General features: G+C 36.3%; 1 protein-coding gene across 1 annotated transcript in view; it reads right to left on the reverse strand.

Annotated features, from left to right (window-relative positions):
• Window positions 1–1,057: 1,057 nt before the first annotated feature.
• Window positions 1,058–20,815, reverse strand: part of fbxo41 (F-box protein 41) — a 41,203-nt gene continuing 21,445 nt past the window's right edge. Inside the window, exons 5-13 of the mRNA XM_043235318.1 lie at window positions 15,346–15,707; window positions 13,506–13,741; window positions 12,214–12,329; window positions 10,908–11,060; window positions 9,733–9,828; window positions 9,457–9,575; window positions 7,852–8,010; window positions 7,269–7,384; window positions 1,058–5,586 (exon numbers count right to left, since the gene is read on the reverse strand). Coding sequence (XP_043091253.1) covers window positions 5,524–5,586; window positions 7,269–7,384; window positions 7,852–8,010; window positions 9,457–9,575; window positions 9,733–9,828; window positions 10,908–11,060; window positions 12,214–12,329; window positions 13,506–13,741; window positions 15,346–15,707 — 1,420 coding nt within the window. The 3' untranslated portion in view covers window positions 1,058–5,523. The remainder of the gene's footprint in view (window positions 5,587–7,268; window positions 7,385–7,851; window positions 8,011–9,456; window positions 9,576–9,732; window positions 9,829–10,907; window positions 11,061–12,213; window positions 12,330–13,505; window positions 13,742–15,345; window positions 15,708–20,815) is intronic.

Genomic DNA, 20,815 nt, shown 5'->3' on the forward strand with positions numbered 1-20,815 from the left:
CCAAAACACGCTTTTGCACTACGCACGCCCCACATTTTAATCTGTAAATGTAAACATGGTTACCAAACCGAGTTCGCGTTTTATCCTAAAGTCCAGTAAACCTTTACTCTTTACATATTTACTCCGGCCTACTGACCCACTAACTGCCAACGTGTTTCTCCTGCCACCACGTGCTTATCAAACACAAGTCTCTGGCGATAAACCGACAGGAGAGAAAGAGCTCGATGTATTGTACACAGATAGCTTTCACTTTCTCGAGATGAAAACTCGCCTGTTTGTATCGCAAACACGGCCACGCTCACGTCCGATGCGACAGATAAAGCGATATTTACACATAAGCTGTTACGTATATACTAGGTGTGCAACTAAAAACCCGGAATCATTTGCTAAAGCGCTTCGGAAAGACACCTTTTTCGCTGGCTTGCACAGCGCGCTACTGACCTCTGGCGGACATGGTTAAACCCACTGAAAAATAAAATCAGAACAGAACGATTCACAATAAACGATGACCAGCCCTGGGCCAAAACAGTTAGTGCGTGACGAAATGTGTTTTATTAAGGAACATTTGTTGACGGTGATTTGGTGTAAATATAATAAAAGCAATGATGCTGCCTGAAGACAGGCTTTACATCCCATTTAATTTTATTTAGCCTACATTTTCACTACTGTGTGGAAAAAAAACAAAAACCCCCAAAAACAAACAAACAAATGTACTGTTTTTGGTAAAATTTTAACAAAATGGTCGGTTGGATACATATATATATATATATATATATATATATATATATATATATATATATATATATATATATATATATATATATATAGGAAGAACACTGCACTTAATAGAACTACTTTGTTCTAAATTTAAAGTTACTTCCTTATATTGCTTCCATATTAGTTAATATTAAGTTGTTAATTTAATATATATATATATATATATATATATATATATATATATATATATATATATATATATATATATAAACTATTTTATTATTATTTCCGTATATAATCTAAAGGAGTGCAATACAAAGATCTCTTCACACAATATGAGTATATGTATCAGATTTTTATTAGAACTCATAGAATATGCCTGGAACAAAATGGCATGAGATTTTGGAATGTAAACGATTCCATCACACATTTATATTCAACTTTTCGCAAACTGGGATAACCGGTCAACAGACAATAAGGAATGTTATTAAGCAGGCCACAACAATACAACAAATGAAAAAAAGGAAAAAAACCTAACAAAAAAAAAAAAAAAAGGTCTGCAGTTGTTCCCACAAGCAAGAAAGGAGTTTAATCATGAACATTTTCCAATAAATATTAACTAACTTCGGGTGATGAATTGCCTTTTTTGTGCAACGGCAGAGAATGTGCAGGGCATTCATTAAATAACGTCAATGCAATCTGTTGGTATAAAAAAAGCAACACAATTCAACTTATGTTGCCAGAGGATGTTTGAGGTAATGCATGAAAGCAGTTCAGACAGGTGGGCATAAAATACAATCATTCAAATCAGAGCCAAGAGGTATCATGGCTAAGTAACATCACGGCATCGGAAAAGCAATATATTGCAAAATAAAGGACGGAATGCAATATTCATAAATACAGCAGCAGAAATAAATAAAATTAAAAAAATGAATATAAAAGGCATTTAGATGTATACATTATATATATATATATATATATATATATATATATATATATATATATATATATATATATATAATCAAATAATCATTCCAGGGCTGTGGAGTTTGAATATGGATGTTAAGATTGAGAAAAATGTATCTCACACCATGTTGAGGCAACAAAACATAATGAAACAAAAAGCTGATAATACTCCACTATTAAAAAATCATCTGTTTGTAGATTCGTCTTTTCGAAATACTTTTAACAATAGGTAATTGCTTCGATGGTTACAATTACAGATACACATGAATTGTCACAACATCTGGCACCTAACAATAGCTAACACCACTATAACTGATTGTTTCAAAAGGTTCTGGTTAGTGGTACAAAAACAATGGTTATGCTTACGTAAAAAGCTATATTTATCTTTCTGAGTGCTTCAGGTATCCTGCTAAAGTGGCATTCTGTGATTGTTCCCTTTTTCTTCCTTCTTCCCAATTTACAATCAGTTTCAGTATCTGTCAGTTTATTATAATCCGTTTAGATAAATTCAGCTCCAGGTTTGGGTTGGTCACGTAGTTCACAAACTCTTGTTAGTCTATTTTTAGTCAGAAAAAAAAAAGAGAAAGTAATATTCAAAGTGCTCAGTCCACACACTATTACCCGGCACATTGTCACTTTCACCACTCACTTAAAGCAAAACAATTAAAAAAATGTAATAAAATAAATAAAAACGTGATCAAATGTTTTTACATGACCAAGCAATTATATTTATATATTTATGTTGCTATTTATTTTTATATTGCAGTTTAATGCTATGCATCAAATAAGACCACTGCCAGGACTTCATAATATAAAAAAAATATAAAGTAAAAAAAATAAATAAAAATCACTATTAAACAGACTGATCACGTGAGGAATGGAAAGCTGATAGTCTTCCAGTGCAAAGCTTAGGAAAAGAGGAATTGCACATGAATGATAAGAAACCAAATAGAGCACTGGAAGCGCTCCGATAAAAAAAGTGCATTACATATGTCAGATTCTTTAAAAAGGCTTGACGTTAAACAAAATAGAACATCGACGGCTTAATACTAAACATTAGCAGTTACTTTTTTATTGTCATAATGGTGCAACGGTTGCTCAGTCTAAAAATGAAAGGCAGCAAGCAGTAATCCAGAGCACTCAGATCTAATAATCTAATAACATCTACAGCAGAACAGTTGAAAAGGCAACATGATATATATAATGCTTTAGCACAAACATGCCATCATAATAGACATCTCTTTTTATAGAAATAAATAGTTCAAATAAACTGTACTCTGTCTTTAAATTATTTCCATCTCTATAGGACTCTGATACACATTCAATATAAAGCATCTATCATACACAGCATACTGCAAATACCTTCGATCTCTGAAAGTCATTCAGGTCAGTACGTCCACCAAACGGGAAACCACTTGTTGGGGGCGGATATCCAGTAAGCGTTTCAGGTTATCTCGTTCTTGCTCGTCAAATATTTACACCGTTTGTAATTCCTTCCTATAGAAACAACATATACATACAGTTTTTTTGTTTGTTTAAAGTCTTCAGAAGACAAGAGTGCCAGCGCACTCGAAAAAGCCATTGTGTGTGGTTATGGGTGGAGTAGATTTTCCACTTCTGCGGTTTCCAGTCCCATGTTAAACAGCCATCCTAAAGTAAACTCTGTGAATACTTCTCTCGAGCTAATTCAACCCATATAATGTGTTTTAAGACAGGAAGTAGAACGTTGCTCGCCTTGACTAAAGCACTTGGAGTAGAGAATTTGGACTGTGTGATTTCAGCTCAGAGACTGGCCAAGGGGAGAAGCAATGCCTGATGGGTAAGTGGTACAGCACTGAGAGAGGTCGACACCAGTACTTGCATCAGTGTTATTGCATCAGCATGGTTTTTTTTAAAAAAGAAACTTGACGAGAATGGCATACTCTAGTTTCCTTAATATGACTGATTTCCAGCTAAAACAGACTCCTTTCTAGAGTAAACTTACAGAATAGCAAAACCTGACATGTCATAGGTAAATCTGCTTAAAATTCACCAAAATATATCATAAATAAGCTTTTTCCATTTAAAACCATAAGGGGCCTCATTTATAAAAGAAATGATCTTACAATCATCTCTTGGTTATGCGTACGTTTGATTCCTAGAATAACGCGTGACCAGAAAACATGAACAGGCTACGCCTTTCTTTCAGATTCGAAATCTATGAATCGCAAATGATAGTGAATTTGCGCACAAATGAATGGTTTCAGCTCTCCTAATTAATGTCATTAACATACAAAATATCGCCAATCATCATAATTTAGCGCAGCAAGCTGCAAAAACAGCTTACACTTTCAAAAACCTGCAGTACTCCGACAATAAAAAGTGCATACGTCTGCTCGAACCCTGACGTGACGCTAAGCACTTTTCCACGTCAAAGACGGTTTTTATAAATATGATCGCTGACGTGGATTTAAGCGTACGCACACTCTAAGATCAAATCTGTAGGCACGCTTTATAAATGAGGCCCAAGAAAAAGTTAACTAACAACGCTTGCCTTGGCAAAACTTTTTTTTCATTTCTCATGGCCTGATATGGCTATTGTTAACTTATTTCATATTTCAAAAAGAAAAAAATAGACCTACACATTTTAGAAGTGAAGCACTTGTAGGTTCTGTGAAGAACCTAATGCGACAACTGTATGGATTTGTTTTTATCCCCTCAGTGTGTACATTCAGAACTCGAAATTCTCCATTCGGCAACGTCTACCTTTAAAACGTGGAAAGTAGCGTCTGAAATCAACAGAGCAGATGGAGAAGTAATCCATTCAGTCGCACCAGCCCGAGTTCCACAGAACAGTGAGTGAAGGAAGAAATGGAGATGTTGACGTCTGAGGTGAAACAGTAGGGTTACATTAGACTGACAGCACCTTGAGCTTGTCTCTATTCACCACTATTCGCCCTTAAATTCCTAAGGTAAGTGCACATCTTGTAGGGTATGACTTAATACCTTTTAGACTAATGGCACATTGGGTATGACCGCAATTCAACCTCAAAAACACAACGTCGGAGCTATGGATGGCACATAATGGAGAAGGCATTGCAAATCTGTCTGAAACAACAGATCCAATGATGAGAGAGACAATTCCTCGGCTGAAGGACTGGAGGGTCTGACACAAACAGCTTGGCTTCTTTTCATTCGGTCTGAACTTGCGCTTAAGGACACAAGATAACTGCACGTAAAAGTAATCTCTGTGGAGACACGGCTTCCCCTAAATACAGTCTCTGTAAGCCACGTCTGAAGCTGGTGATTATGTTATGTTGATTTTTGTCCTAGTAATATGGCTGGCCGTCGCAATCCAGGCGCTCTTAAGTGACGACTAACAAAGGAATGCGTCTCTTTGCTGGACATCGGGGGAAGCAATCGAGCTGATCACACAATCACACATTACTAACTTACCCATGTGCATTTGAAATTTGTGCTGTTTGGATTTCACGTTGACTTTATGATTCTCGAATACGAGAGTGCTCCCTCCTGCAGCTCTGTGCTCTGAAGGGAGACGTCATGTTCTCTGAGATCTTATTAAAAGTTTAGTGTGTTTGGCAAGTAGGAGAAAAATCCTCAGCCTGTTGGAAGGCAAGTAATTATGCTTTCTCGTAGAGTTTGTTCGTATTGTCTTTACAGACTCCTCTATTTGGTTGCGTCGTGTCAAAGCTAACAGATGCGCCCGTCTTGGTGTGGTAGACTGGTGTTTAGAGTTCAAACTGAAGCGGAAGTGTTTGATTCTTCCTCGTTTCTTCTAGGAGTGAATGACTTGAAATATTCGGGGAACCTTTATGTGGCTCTGGCCTCAACACAGCAGAGTTAGCACAAGCCATCGGCCTTCACATGGAGGATTTTGGAGAAACCGGGTCTCTTTTTGAGTGCCTGAGAGGAGAACACAGAAAGGGTATAAAGGAACAGGGGTTATATTTCTGTAAACATGTATATTGTTTGTACAGTATTATGTTGGGTATATGTTGAGCCATGTAATGTAAATTTGTACATTTATTTTGAGAAAATACAACAATCAAATGAGGTCTGAATTGGCAAGACATATTAGGATTACATCAGTATCTGCTCTGGTGAAGCACAACTGGACAGCTGAAGAAAAAACATTGTGCTGTTATTGTACTAAAACGTTATTAAGATAAATTTTGATGCCTATTTATTCTGGTTATTTAGCAAGGCAAAAGGCACATTAGTCAAGTCTTTGCTGGTCCTTCAGTATTATTAGCAGTTTTTGCTTTGCTCAGTAGTTAATTACCCTCCTCCATCCCCAACTTCTCCTCCTCTGTCAGTCAGGATCCAACCTTCTGGTTCTCCTTGAATCAGACTTATTCTAAAACATGCACTAAAATTATTGACATATTAACAATATCTAAAATACATTTGTCGGTTCTGTTTGGTTTACCCTGAGGGGGTTATTGCTGCTCTCCCTGCTCTTATCTAAGCTAGGTTGCATGGATGCGCAGGTAGTTCTTGCCCAGAACAGAACCATACCACCAATCCAAACCGTATGTTAATTGTCGATCATCTTTGACAGTAGTGGTCCTGACAGAAATAAACAAGCGTTGAAAAATATAAAAACACATACAGAACATACAATACAGAAAACCAACAAAGCATATCCTACATTTCAAATTAAAGTCTGCATTCTATTGCTACATCAATTTAAATCCAATTCAAAAACTGCAATTTAAAGGACGTTTCTATTGACAAAAACTCAAATTCTGCAAATTCTGTTTTAATTGACTATTTTAATTTATTTAGTTTTGTTGTTTATTTGTATAAGTATCTCTGAATGCAAAATGTAAAAATCCCTGGCAATGCAGTATTAAAGTTACATAATCTGAGAGTTGAAAATATCTCCCGGTAATCATAATCTACGCTTGTATTTTGATGGGTTCATCTGATCCTGTGATGTGATTAAAGGGTATTTTGCATTTGTTTTTCACAAAATAAAGGAACTTTCATCAGCAGAGCCACATGGAGGAGCCAAATCAATGAGATGATATAGAGCTGGACATCTGAGGACACTATGAATTCGCTTCCACGCTGATGGTGGAAACAAACCGTGGGCAGTTTCTGAACAAGTACTGTACAAAATATTTTTTAAGCCTCTTATGGAAATGATATATGATGAGCAATGCACTCTGTCATCTACAGAAGCCCATTCCAGCACAGCTTGTGTAAGACATCCTGCAAGTAACTTTAGCCTGAGTTTTCACGTGGGTGGGAGTAACCCCACTTCCACTTCCTCTCCCGGCTTATCTAGAGTCAGAACAGAGAAGAGGCAGCTTCCTGCGTCCTCAAAGAAAGCAAATGGATGAGATGAATCACATGCATTTGACTCATGGCTCCTCTACACAGCAGCTGTGAGAGGTTCTTCTGCTTTCACTTACTCATCTTTATCGCTGTCTCAGACACAGGAAACCCCATGGCCTAAGACTAAATTACTACCAAACAGCTTTTGCTGGTAATTTTAGACTGGCAGTGGATAAACGGATATGGATGGGTCAAATTTTTGCGATGGCCTCAGATGTCTATCTATGGCAGTGATTGCATACCTGCAGCTTGTTCACCATTTCGTCAAAGAGTTTTCTGGCCTCTGGGCTGTTAGGGTCTTCAAAGTAATCTTCTATACCGATCTGGACTACAATAGACTTCAGGTTACGGCACACACCTGTGAGTAAGACAGTGACGGCAGGGAGTCATTTTACTGGAAGTATCATTCATAGCTCCAAATTTAAAGATATCACCAAACCCAATGTTTAATCTGAACTTATGACCACAGCATTTTTGGACACTGTGATTGAAAATGAACAGCAAACACTGAATATTCCTTATTTTTTTTGCAATTTGTTTAATAATTAAAAACACAATTTTTTTTGTATGTTAATATTTTAATTAAATACTATGTGTATATTGTTACATTTATAAAAAGTTTAACAAACACAGTTAAAAATGCAATAACTATTTTATTGTTATTTTTAAAATTAATTGTTATAAAAATGCCTTATAATAAAATTAACATTTAATTCAATTCAGTTATATATTTAAATAAAGCATGATTCAACATCTCCGCCTTTAAAATCAGGCTTCCACTGGACGTACAGATCGAATACCTATTTACTGAAACACTGGACTCACTGTTGAAGTGAAGCAGGGCTTTAGGGGTAACAGGAGTGGAGGTGAGCACCAGCATCTCCAGACCCTTCAGTCCCTCTCGGCACATCTCAGCAGCCACTTCCTGATTGATTTCACTGACGTGGTCCAATTCTAGAACCTGGAGCCTCATGCAGTTCCTCGCTGAGGACACATACACACAAACAGCCTATTGGCACACTGGCATAATGGCATTAGTCATGAAAAAGAAAAAAAGCTCCAAAAAGCACTATGAAAACATTGTGAACGTACTTCATACTGAATGTGCGCTATATTTAGAGCAGCACAGGAAGAGAACAACTCTGATAATAAATTGAACAGATGTAGTCCTTCTAAAAAGCGAGACGCTGAGGACATTGGAACTGAATTGGAAATGAAGTGGAACAAAATAGCTGAAAGGTTTGTGAAGAACAAGGGGAAGAAACAATCTGTTTAACTTTCTGGTGAAGTTTTCTTAAGTGGCACATAGCTAACCGCACACTTATGAATCAGAAAGGTCAAAACCATTATATCTAAATGGGGATGGTGCAGTAAAGTAGGATAAATAACAAGCAGAGTACAAAATTGCTCATATGCTATTTGTAATCTATTTATAGTAAAATTGTATAGCATCAACATGTGCCTCCGGTTTACTCAAAGCAGCATATTAAAAGTGTCATCTCTTTGTCCCAGTTTTTAATGCGAATAACAAGTTACACTCTATGCTACTTTGGTAATAGGTTTGAGTGATGTTCCTTTGTGATGCTGATCTGAGAATAACTTTATGGGTACTAGTGTTATATTTAGATAAATAAGTACTTTTAAGGGATGTTGGTCATGAAAAAGAGCAGTAGAGGTGTCAATAACCAATGCACAGGTACTGCTTTGGAGAAAAAAAACAGACTAAATAATAAAATTAAAGCAAAAAATAAAAGTAAGATCCATTAATAAAGTCTTAATACAATATATATCTTTAAAAATGTAATTTCTTTAGATAATTCATGGCAAAGCTGATTTTCAGCAAGCATTACCCCATTCTTCAGTGTTATATGATCCTTCAGAAATCATTCTAATATTCTAATTTGCTGCTCAATAAACATTTCTGATTATCATTGTTGAAAACAGTTGAAATGTGTGAAGTATGATACTTTCTTGCAGGATTTGATGAATAGAATGAATAGAATGTTCAAAATAATAGCCTTTATTGCATTTTTTATAACAATGTTAAAGTCTTGACTGTCCATTTTGGTAGATTTATATACATACAAACATGTCAAGAAATATTAAATCCTTTCACTGTCATGCCTGTTTTCTCCAAGTTGTAAATTACATGGCAAACAATTTAAGGTCTCATTATCGCTATTAATAAACCGTTAACTTTTGCCTGTGTAAACTGAATTTGTTGCTTATAAAGGTGTTAAGCTGTTAAATTTAGGTATTGAGTAGAATTAGGAATGTAGAATATGGTCATGCAGAATATGTGCTTTATATGTACTAATAAACCGATAATATATTATTAATAGTTCTGCTAATTTAATAGCAATTACTTAATAGTGACATTGGGTCCCTATAATAAAGTGTTACCGTAAACACTAGTTTACTTTCACTCACCCAAAGAAGCCAATCCCTGTATGCCACAGCCAGCTCCGCCCACTCCCAGCGCTCGCAGATGTGGCCAGCATCTGCCAATGGTCTGCAGGCACCTGTTACTGAAGCGTGCTGGCTGCTGGCTGCAGAAAGACAATTTGCATTTCTAATTTCAAACACAAACGCTCAAAAAGAAGGACGATGTATCATTTAAATTCAAATGATATTTAAGCTATCAAGCCATGTATAACCAAAAATCTGCAGCTTCTTATGAAACAAGCACGTTCGTTTCAATCCTACCATGGATGCAATGGTGCCACCTGTAGCGAGATGATGTCTCTGCAACCAGCTCCCAATGCCCAGATAACTTCCTGTCCAACAGGGTCTGTCGCACTCCTACGACAAAATCGAAAAACTTTTTTCTCTGCCTTTACAAACCTTGTTATGGCCCTCAACTAGGACTAGAACTAATCAACCAAATACAGCCCAAACGCGTTATTTTTATATTTTGCTGTAATGAGTCAGTAGGAAATACCAGTTTACATTTCCAAAAAATTCATTTTTTCCATTAAATCTAACAATGGCATGAAGAACCCAAACTAACCGAGACAGAATGAGGCAAAGTCTAGAAAATGTTTCAAGAGACCTACTTGCAAAGCTACTGTTAAAAGGCATTTGTGTAAAAATACTGCAAAATGAGGATGCTGTCAAAACTAAGTCATAAAGAGATTTAATTTAATTTAAATTAACATTTGGCGTGATCATCCTTTAAGCAGCTTTTGCCCTTGGTTTTTCAGGTAGCTGTGCAAAGGTTTCTTCATCTTGGATACAGTCCTTCTGGATTTAGTCTGTCTCGGTTTGTCCTGTTTCTCCATGTCATTACAGACGGACTGGATGATTAGATCTCTGCGTGGAAAGCTAGCTGTTGTCAAACAAATAATCATACCAGATTATTACAATTTATTCCTGCTTACAGAATAAATATTTAAATATATATAAAAAATTTATTAGAACTAGCAATTTTCTAAACTGGTTTTCTAGCATTAATACAGTTTAGGAGTCAACGTGAGTGAACGCAGAAGCACTGAAATAAAAGTTTTCCTCCCATCTAATTGTTTTAAATGCTAAATTATACCTGATGACAGCTAGTTAGCCATTGCAAAAAAACCAAAAAACCAAAAAAACCTATGTTTTTATCCTTAAAGCATACATCATCTAAGTCATTACACGATTGCTTACTGAATTAATAATTAAATAGATATGAAAATTTAATTAGAGTTGATATTCCTTTCATTAAAGCCAAGTAATAAATTGGTTTCTTGGGGACAGTGCTCGTTAATACCGTTTAGGAGTCATTATACAAAAGTATCCGCCTGTAAATGATGCAACTGACCAGTCAGGCTCAATTATACTACAGAGCTGTGTAATAAAAGGGTATACAGTATGGACTAAATAGTGCTCCCTTGTGGACCAACCTGTATGTGACAGCCTGTAGAGCCCTGCAATAACAGCTCGCCAACCACAGAGAGCGATCGGTCAATAGATTCGGACAATGAGACACCTTCAGGATGAGCAGATTACTGCCAGTAGCTTTCAACAAAGCCTCCAGACCCTCTTCAAGGCAGCCACTAAACACAAAAAAGAGGCATTAAGACCATCTATTTGAAAAGGACCTTTCATGCAGTGTGTAACATCAGCAAACATCCTGCAAAGTTTTAAAGCGCACTGTGTATAAAGTTATCGTCTCTTAAAAGAAAGAATCGACTGATTCATTGAAAGAATCATTGAAGCGAGTTGTTTTTTTAAACAAGGCCTGAGCCTTTCATGTTGATGCCTGGGAAAACTTACGCAAATGTAATACAGTGTATGTACATATATTTTTGAATCATAATATATATAATATTCAATTATAATAATATATGAACTCATATTTTAAAATCAATAGACAAGATTTACTATCAGCTTGCGCCAGCACAAACATCTTTCGGTATTAAAATATTACCGTTAGGATTTACTAAAGGCTCACAGTGAAGAATTGTGTCTGAAAAGGGCCTGATCATATTTAATATGCATTTGTAGGAGGTTTCCTTTCGGACGCAAAACTCATGGGAGGTGAGTATTAAAATGAATCACGCAACGTGATTTACAAACGTTTGCGCTACTCAAAACACTAGCATTTTGACCGTAATTTAAGGCCCAAAAAAGGAATGTCTTAACCTATTTTGCTCTTGTCTCGTTAAGTAGATCGCCAACACCCGATGAGCATCAGTTCTGCTTATTTGCGACTATAAAAATGTGCGCTTGATATACTGCATTAGTTGACACTATAGCGTAACAAACGTCATTTACACACACGTCCATAACAAAGACAGTATATTGCAACAATGAAAAAATGACACTTTCAGGTCTAAATCTAACAAACACAGAACTTGTCCGTTTTTCATGCAGAAACCCCCCCTCCGACGAACTCTTTGATGAGGTTTTCGACTGCCGCTCCGGTTGAGGTGATTTAGCAGAGCAATTAACAGGCTGCTCGTTCTGTTCCCTTCTCACGCTGGATCTCTGAACAAGCACTTCACAAGTGTCAGACTGTGTGAGCGAGTGAGCGCGTATCTGTTTGGTGTGAAAGAGTGATGAGAGGACCGGGGAAGAGTGCAGAAGGTAATAAAAGAGCGATGAGAAGAGGAGGAGGTGCGTGGAGCTGTGGGAAGGCAGCAGCCACACAAACAGTGGGGTCAGCGTGGTACAGTAAACAGCAGGCGCAGTGGGAGAGAGTGTTACCGTGTGCTCTTCAGATACTCCTCCTTCGTCTCTTTTTTGCCCCTCTGCCGAGGTTTGAGGTTCTGGAGGATGAGGGAATGCGTCTGTGTGCACCACTGAGACAGAGTGCACAGGAACTGAACAGGCAGAGTGAGAGACAGAGTTAGAAAGCTTGGCCTTTTTCAGGACTATTAGCAGTTGCGAAATACGTGGGCAGCAGATAATATATGCTACGCTTTTTTACATCTCATTCAGATCCGTTAAATGTCTTTTGGGTCATCTCGCCATCATGCTCACACACACACACGTGCACACACACACACACACACATACACACACATATATATACACATCTTAAATATATTTTTTGTATGATCTTTAATTAAATATTACAAGAACAATTTTTAAAGTTCACATGAAATATTAATTAATATTTTCATTATTATCATTTATTACAATATAACTTTATTATAAAAAATAACTACACTTGTTTACTATTATAAAACACTATTAAGGTGGGATATGGGTATGGTTACGGACAGGTTTGGTGGTATGGGTAGGTTTAAGGGTGGGTTAAGGTATAAGGAATGGTAAACCATGTAATTATAAATGTAATCACAGAAATTAATTACAGATGTAATTACGCATTTTAAAAAATATGAGTACACTGTAAAAATGTATTGTATACAGTAAGTGCACTGCACCAAATTATTAATTCCAATAAGGCCACTTAATATAGAGTGGGACCAAATGAATAAATCTATAAAAAATAAAAACAAATCACAAATTAACATCCTTTCATATTTTTTGTCATTGAACTTTATTGACAAATAACTTTATTAACAAATCTTTATTGAGCAATAGACAACAGTATATATAGATATTTTCATCCTGTTAAGCTCTATTTTTGTTTTACTAAAATACAGAACACGCATGTTATTAATATTATTATTTAGAATAATTATGGGCAATATTATGTAAATGCTTACTTAATGTCTTATTGTAGTGTTTCAAGAATAAAATTCAGATAAAGCATTTTCTAATAAGAAGATACATAAAAAAATTGAATCCAGGCAGATCTGACTGCATCGTTCAAGATGAAAAAATGATTAATAAATGAATTAATTAGCAGTTTGTTCTTTCAAGAAAGTATTCTCTAGAATGCTGTAATGTCATTCATAATGTTATTGGAGTTGGTTGATTTGACACAAGGCTTAGATATCTTTATTAAGACCGTAGAGAAAATAAATTTCCTAATGTAAACTGAACACTCTTACTACTGTAAAGAGCGTTAGTGTGAATGCTGTTGAAACCTTTGAAGAGATGCGAGCGTTCTCCAGCAGCACTCGGGTCCAAACCGCCGGGTGACGAGCCACAAACTTCCAGTCCCGGCACACCTCGGCCGCCCGCAGGAGCGTCTTCGTATCCAGGTAGGTAAAGATACAGAAGAGAGCGGCACGTATCTTCAGCACCTCAGGACTGATCACCTCGTTGACTTTGGAGGGGCTTTTCTCGTGGCGACAGGGCTTGTATCCCCCTTCAGAACGACCTGTCGACACCAAGAGATACATGAAGACTATTAGTTTTCTATTAGGATTAGTTTTCCTGCGAAGACCTTCAACACAACAAACCCCATGTTAAACATAGGTGAGTTTATTTTTCGCGTGAACGAATCCTTCCACTGACTGCATTACCGCACGTGTCCATGTGGTGGCGCCACAGTCCTATAAAAAGGACAGCGATAGGTCTGTTTTCTCTTCTCACTGCCTCCTACAGGATCTGAATATCCTCCAAATCATGCCATCAGCAGGCCGTCTCTATCTCACAGCTCCAGTTTGACAGACTCTAGGTCTCTTGAGTCATACACGATTTGCTGAAGATCTAATGAGATTGAGACTAACAAAACAGGTGTTGGCAGTGCTCTTATTTTATAAGACACGTCAGGAAAATCTGCCAAAAGCTATGATTCAAACAGGCTCTTGAATAAGTGAGACGCAAAGTTAAGGACAGGATGAATTGTGTATGGCTTATGGGAGATATGGCTATGGTTAGGAAAGCTTGCATCATTGTTTGCCCCGTAGGGGAATGGCATTGATTTAGTTTAATAATTATAAGTAAAATTATGTCTACGAAAAAAAAGAAAATAAATTATTGGTGAATGTAAAAACCTAGCTTGACTTGTGCAATAAAAAGTTTTAAATTATTGTAGTATGGAAAAATGTTTCTTCCCACATATATTTTATAAAATAATGCATTACAGATAGATGTTTAATTAATTAATAAATAAAAATGAAATAATAAAAAATATGCCGTAATTATTTAATTAATATTCATTAATTGATTGATTAAATAATAAGTGATTTGTGTAATAAGTAAAATAATAATAGCCAAAATAAAAAAACATTTTGTAATTGCATCCATATTTGCTATAAAACAAAGTCTAAACTTGAATACATTCAGACAATACCTCCCTTGAGATCTTCAATGGATTTTATGGCCTTCATATACCTTATATACCTTTTGAGGCTGACATTGTTTAACATGGAAGGCATATATGTCCCATGACATTTTTTTAATAAACTGACAGCCGAAAAAATAAAAGGTGACATTCTGAAAATCACTTCATTAATTTAAATAAACTACATACAGTGAAGACATTAAGAAGTCGCACTCTTTATATGGTATAAATTATGCACGAGGGCATCTACTGCATAACTGGTTACTCATTTTGCTCTTCCTACAATGACCTGGAGTCAGTAGGTGGAAAACTGTGCTCATTGCTCATGGCTTTATGACACACTCTCTGTACTGCTCTCTGGCCTGCCATCCTGACAGCAGTTGCATTCAAGTGACCTAATTTTCCTCAGCCGGCGTCCTGGTCCTCTGACCCCACTGTCCCGTCATTATTTGGAGAGTGGGTACTGTGACCTCGGGCCTGACAAACCGGTGGACAAACTGTTAACTCACAAACAGCCATAGCAGCATGTGCTACAGAGCTGCCCTTTTCTGCCTGCCCCAGATTATAAACGACTTTTAAACGACTGACAAACCAAAAATGTCATTTACATTTATGCCTCTGGAATTGTGTTGCCAGGGAAATGAGCCCTAGGACAAATTCTTTGCTGGTCCTGTCCACGCAGGTCAGTGACGCACCTGTAGCTAGCCTGTATCCTCCCCGGTTCCCCCCGTGCTGGCTCTCCGCTCTCCTGTCTTGCTCCCACATCTCGGCCTCGGACTCAGTGGTGCGGGATCCTACGTCAGACACGTCGCCCTCCTCTCCCTCCGTGCTGTTCCGGTACGGCCGGCGCTGCCAGTTCTGGATGGCCTGTTTGCGGAGACCCCAGCTCCGGGAGGCAGCAGCTCTTTCGTATCCTCCTCCTCCGCCTCCTTCCCCGAGTCTGCACTGGACGTGGTAGTACTGAGCATCTGGACAGTCCTCCAGAGCGTGGAGGTCCACGCTGTCGCTGTCGTAACCTCCTGACCCCTGGGACACAGACTTCCCTCGTCCTGATGCACTGTTTAGGGAGAGCACAAAGGCAAGCATGGAGAAAAAGGATTGCTTGACATCTACTTGGGTTATTGTTCAATGTACAAATAATCACATAGAAAAAAACATTGCATATTAACATAATATTTAATTTCACATTAAAAATTTACCAAAATACTAAATGTATCATGTTTCAGTTCTGTCTTGCTTCTAAAAATCACCAAAATACTAACTGTATTATTGTTTCTTTCTTTTTATATTTATTTCTTTCGAGTTTTTTTAAAAAATAATTTACATTGCAGTTATCAATGTTGCCTTATCAACTAAATGAAATATATACTGAAAATGAATTAAAATTAATTTTGTTTAAATATTTTATATATATATTTATACACACACACGTTAATACATGTAAATATTTTCTTTGTCTTGTCTTTATATATATACATAATTTTCACAGTAGGCAGACATAAATGATAAAAATCAATTGATGTGGTTAATTGTGATTAATCATTGCCCAGCACCAAAAAATACTAAACCCACAATACCAATATATTTACATTTTTGTGGTATAAACAACATAACATTACCTAAATACTACAACGTAAATTCTACTTAATAACACTGTTACATAGCGTCTAGCTTCTAGTAAATGATAAAGCTACATGAATAACAAAAGATATTGGAAACATTTTCTGCTCTATTTTCAAATTAATTTTGCTAAACCTACAAGCACACGTAGTAGTAGCATTCTATCATGTGCACCAGAACAGGTTTTTTTCTGGATTAAGAAGCACAAGTTGCTTTAAGATACAGGGTTTCTGTTAAAAGAAATGTTTAAAAACAACAAAGTGTGAGTTTAGCAGGAAATATGACCTGTCTAGACAGACTTCCTACAACACACAAACACACACCCACTAATTAAGAAATAAGAGACACCGCTAACTCACTTTGTAGGAAGAAAGGTCGATCATTTGCAAAGATTAAACTCGCAAATATAATTTTTGGCCTGAATGATTAATGGGATACACACACATACAAGAGTGCCTCTCAGTTGTGTTTTTTTTTTTTTATCAAAACATCCCTCAGAAGATTTTTCTTAGCAGAATACACTAAACCAACACTTTTATCCTAATCCTAATCTTTTTTTATCTTCAACAATTATGCAACTTAATTTTCTAAAACACAGATAGTCAAACCTACTTGATTCAAAAATGGTTTAAACGGGTATGATATTTCTGAACGCTTCCACTATGCAAGACCTTAAATCATTACAGGAAAAAACCACTAAACTCACGCAACAGTTAGGGCATTCGCATGGGATTATGGGTAAGGAATGTTCTCCACCATGGCTTAGCAGGGACCGAATTTCCACTGGGGATTCCAGCCAGACATTTAGTCACTCTCCAGATGTTACAGTTCAAAAGCCAACACTGAGACTTAAAGAGATGCTTTGCTACCGCAGTCACCAGTCACTGTAGGCTCTGCTGCAGGCAACTGACTACGACGACAGACTTTTCTATTTTACTGTGGGCTGAAGTGCAAACTACCCAATAGAGCTGAAGCTGGGACACATGCTTGCTTTTTACACAGAAGGAATGTGTAATGCATGGCTGGCTGTGGTACAGATATCAAAAGCCATTTGTAAGACAACATGCAAAGGCTAAAAAGAATTTATACGTGAAGTTTCATGTAAACTGACAGCAAAAAATAAAGACGTGGAAGAAACTTCAGAAGGCCTTTGAAGATGAGAGTGGAATCTTTATCAGATTACATAGTTTTCTTGATGTTTCCGCACCCCTTATATTATATAAGAACTGGATATTTGCGCTTTTCATTTAAAGCTAAAAATAGAGAAAATGTGTGTCCCCTAAGTTTCCCTCTGACAGATAAAAATAATAATAATAAATAAAATAGATTGCTGTGATGCACATCTTATATATTCAATTACAATAGATTTTTTTAAATTAATTATACTTTTTATTACTAGATTTATTGATCAATCAACATATAATTAAATTAAGAGAAATTAATTACATAAAAAAGCATATTTAAGTATATATAAGTATTTTAGTATGCTTATTTGCTGCTCGAGAAAAATCTTATCAGTGTTGAAAATTTGAGAACAGTTGTCAAAACCTTTTGTGAAAATGAAAAATTCCTCGATGAATAGGAATAGAATTGGAAAAGAATAGGAATAGAATTTTTTAACGTCTTAATAATTGACTGATGATGATATTTGTGCCATAATGCAGGAACAGCAGTGATCATATGCGGTCCGGTATTTCAGTCCTCTCTCGTCTGATTCACGAGGAAGACCTGTGGAGTTTGTGATGTCAATTTAGGGACAGCAGACTCCAGGCAAACCCACGCTGCTCCTTCCTTCCCTCGGAGCACCAAATGGTTTGATACGGCCCATGCGCAGACGCGCACACACGACAGATGGACGTGATGTCTCACTCACAGATCAGAACCTTGTTAAAAGAGCAGCCATACAAAGGTTATAGGATGTTATGGGGAAATCGCATAAGAAGATGAAGATCTAAAAATAAAAGCGAGTGTAATTTGCTTGCGATGCGAATTAGTCATGCTCAATGTCAGATGGTGACTGGTTGAGACGATTTCACCAGAATAATATTAAACGATAAAAATAGTGACGTTCACAATATGTTCAATTCGTCAGTTACAACTTCATTAAACACATAATTGATCAAATAGTATTCTATAATCCTCAAAAAACACAAAGATCACCATTAAAGTGCCGCTATTATGCCATTTTAAGGTTCCTAATAATGTTTTGGGAGCCTCCCATAATAGGTTTACAGGTGTAAAGTAAAAAATACTTTTGTTTTTCTTTAAATACATGTTTAATATCAATACATTTTCCAGCAATTCTTAAACGATTTGTTCAAAGCAGTCTCTTTAAACCCCTCCTTTCCGTGAGCCTGCTCTGCTCTGATTGGTCAGATGGCACAGAGTGTTGTGATTGGTTTACCAGGTACAGCAGATGTCAAGTTAGTCGTGGCTGGCCAACGTACAAAATAGGCGGGAATTATGCAAATGTATTAACGACTCGTTTAGGTTATATAGCGTGTTCTTTATTTTATTGTGCACTTTTGGATTTACAACTTTGTAGCTTTATTGGAAATGGCTTAATAGGGGCACTTTAAGACCGATTCATTTGTTTATTGAAGTGCTGCTGTAGTTTAAACTAAAATGAAAATTCTGTGATGAATTCAGTAAAGAATTTAGCTTTTAGTAAAATTGAACATTTCATCTCCACTATGTAGGCAAAACCTAACCTGACGCGCACACACATGCTCTCAGTACACACACAAGAAGAGTTCATCGCTATCCTTCTAGAGCCTTGGGTAAGGGTTGTTTTTGGCCTTGTGCTTTTAGGCATTTTACTTTGTGTGTGTGTGTGTGTGTGTGTGCGCAACAGAACTCTTTCCGCATATCTTCTGCATGGCTGAGAGATTACAGGCTGGTTTAACCCCGAGGCAAATGCTACAATCTAGTGATTTTCCCAAGACACATCCACACCAGGCTGACTCCAAAACACCCACCGGTCAGAGCAGATAAAAGACATAAACATGCTGCTCTGCTGTATTTGAGATATAGCTGCAAAACTTCTGCTGGCAAATTTAACGATAAATTTAATTCTTTGAAGTTTGAATTAAAACTACACTTTCGTTGTGCATTAAATAATCATTTGGTATCTTCATGAAAGAGACACCGATTAAGTCGTTCAACCAATTTGTTCGAACACATATTCCAGGAACAAAACAAATGACTGTCATTCTGTGATTAATTTAGCTGATCTATAAAAAAAACAACAATTTATCATCACAATAACACTAGTATGAAGTACTTCTCTCTAGGTAACCTGATCTGAACATTGAATGACTGTGGTTCTTTTAATATTTTAAGGTCAATTATTTTAATATTAAGCAGATCAATAAATACATTAATAATGCATTTTGGGGCATTTCCCAGACAGGGTTTAAATTGAGAGAGGAGTAGGCCTTCTCTAGAATAGTTAATCTTTTTTAAAAAAAAACACTGATTATGTACAGACTGGTAACTCCTGGATTATGGAGTCCTGAATTAATTTAAAACCAACTATGCTAATCTGAATTAGTGGGACAGAGGTTGCATGTAAAACATGGAATTAGCCAAAAAAAAGGATTAAAATTGTATGGAAAAATAGCAGCAGAATAAACCTGCAATCAACAACAACAAAAACAAGCAAACAAAATGTTACAGAATAAGAGAAAGCAATCAAAGTAACCTGCACACATCAGGTTAATTAATCTCTGCATAGGAATCTATTTTAATAAATTCTTGCTTAAATTATTGCAGTCATCTGTTGACTTATTAAGAATTACATTATTATTTTTATTATTATTATATTATATTCTGATATTTTATTTAAATAATATAAATAAATAATAAAATAAATCACAAAATCTCTGAAGATCTATACTCACACTAACATTTTTTAATAAAATATCTAAATGATTAACAATGTAAAACCATGAGTGAGAAAACACTTAATCTGGTTAAAATGGACATTTTAGTCTAGAACTAGGCCTAATCTCTGTCCGGGAAACCTATTTAAAAAATGTTTTTTGAAGGTGTAGTTCACCCCAAAACTAAAATTTGTAATAATCTTTTGTCAATAATCAATTGTTTCACTTCATAAGACCTTAATATATTGTCAGAAATTACAGGTATTCATTATGTCTTGATTGTATATGCTATTTTAGTTCTCAAAGTGCCTGTTGCAGTTGACCTGCATTGGAATTAATTATATTAATTGTTATTTAAAGCTGCAGTCGCTTTAGCGGTTAATAAAGAGAACTGCAAGAGTCTTGCGGTAGAACACTGTAGTCTGAACTACTTCTTTGTGTTCATGCATATGACGAATCCCACAGGTACTGGGGTACTCCGCAGATGTATCTACCCGCAACGGTCTAAATAGTGCAAATAAAAAGACTTATTATAGGTGTACCGTAGTGATTCAGAACAAGGATGGATTCATGGTTTACTGGCTTATTGCATAAATTGAGTTCATTTTGAATGCAAAAAAAGTTACAGCTTTAATAAATAAATTTTTAGAAAAATTCATAT

The sequence above is a fragment of the Puntigrus tetrazona genome, chromosome 1 (genome assembly GCF_018831695.1).
Source record: "Puntigrus tetrazona isolate hp1 chromosome 1, ASM1883169v1, whole genome shotgun sequence".
Classification (NCBI taxonomy): Eukaryota; Metazoa; Chordata; class Actinopteri; order Cypriniformes; family Cyprinidae; genus Puntigrus; species Puntigrus tetrazona.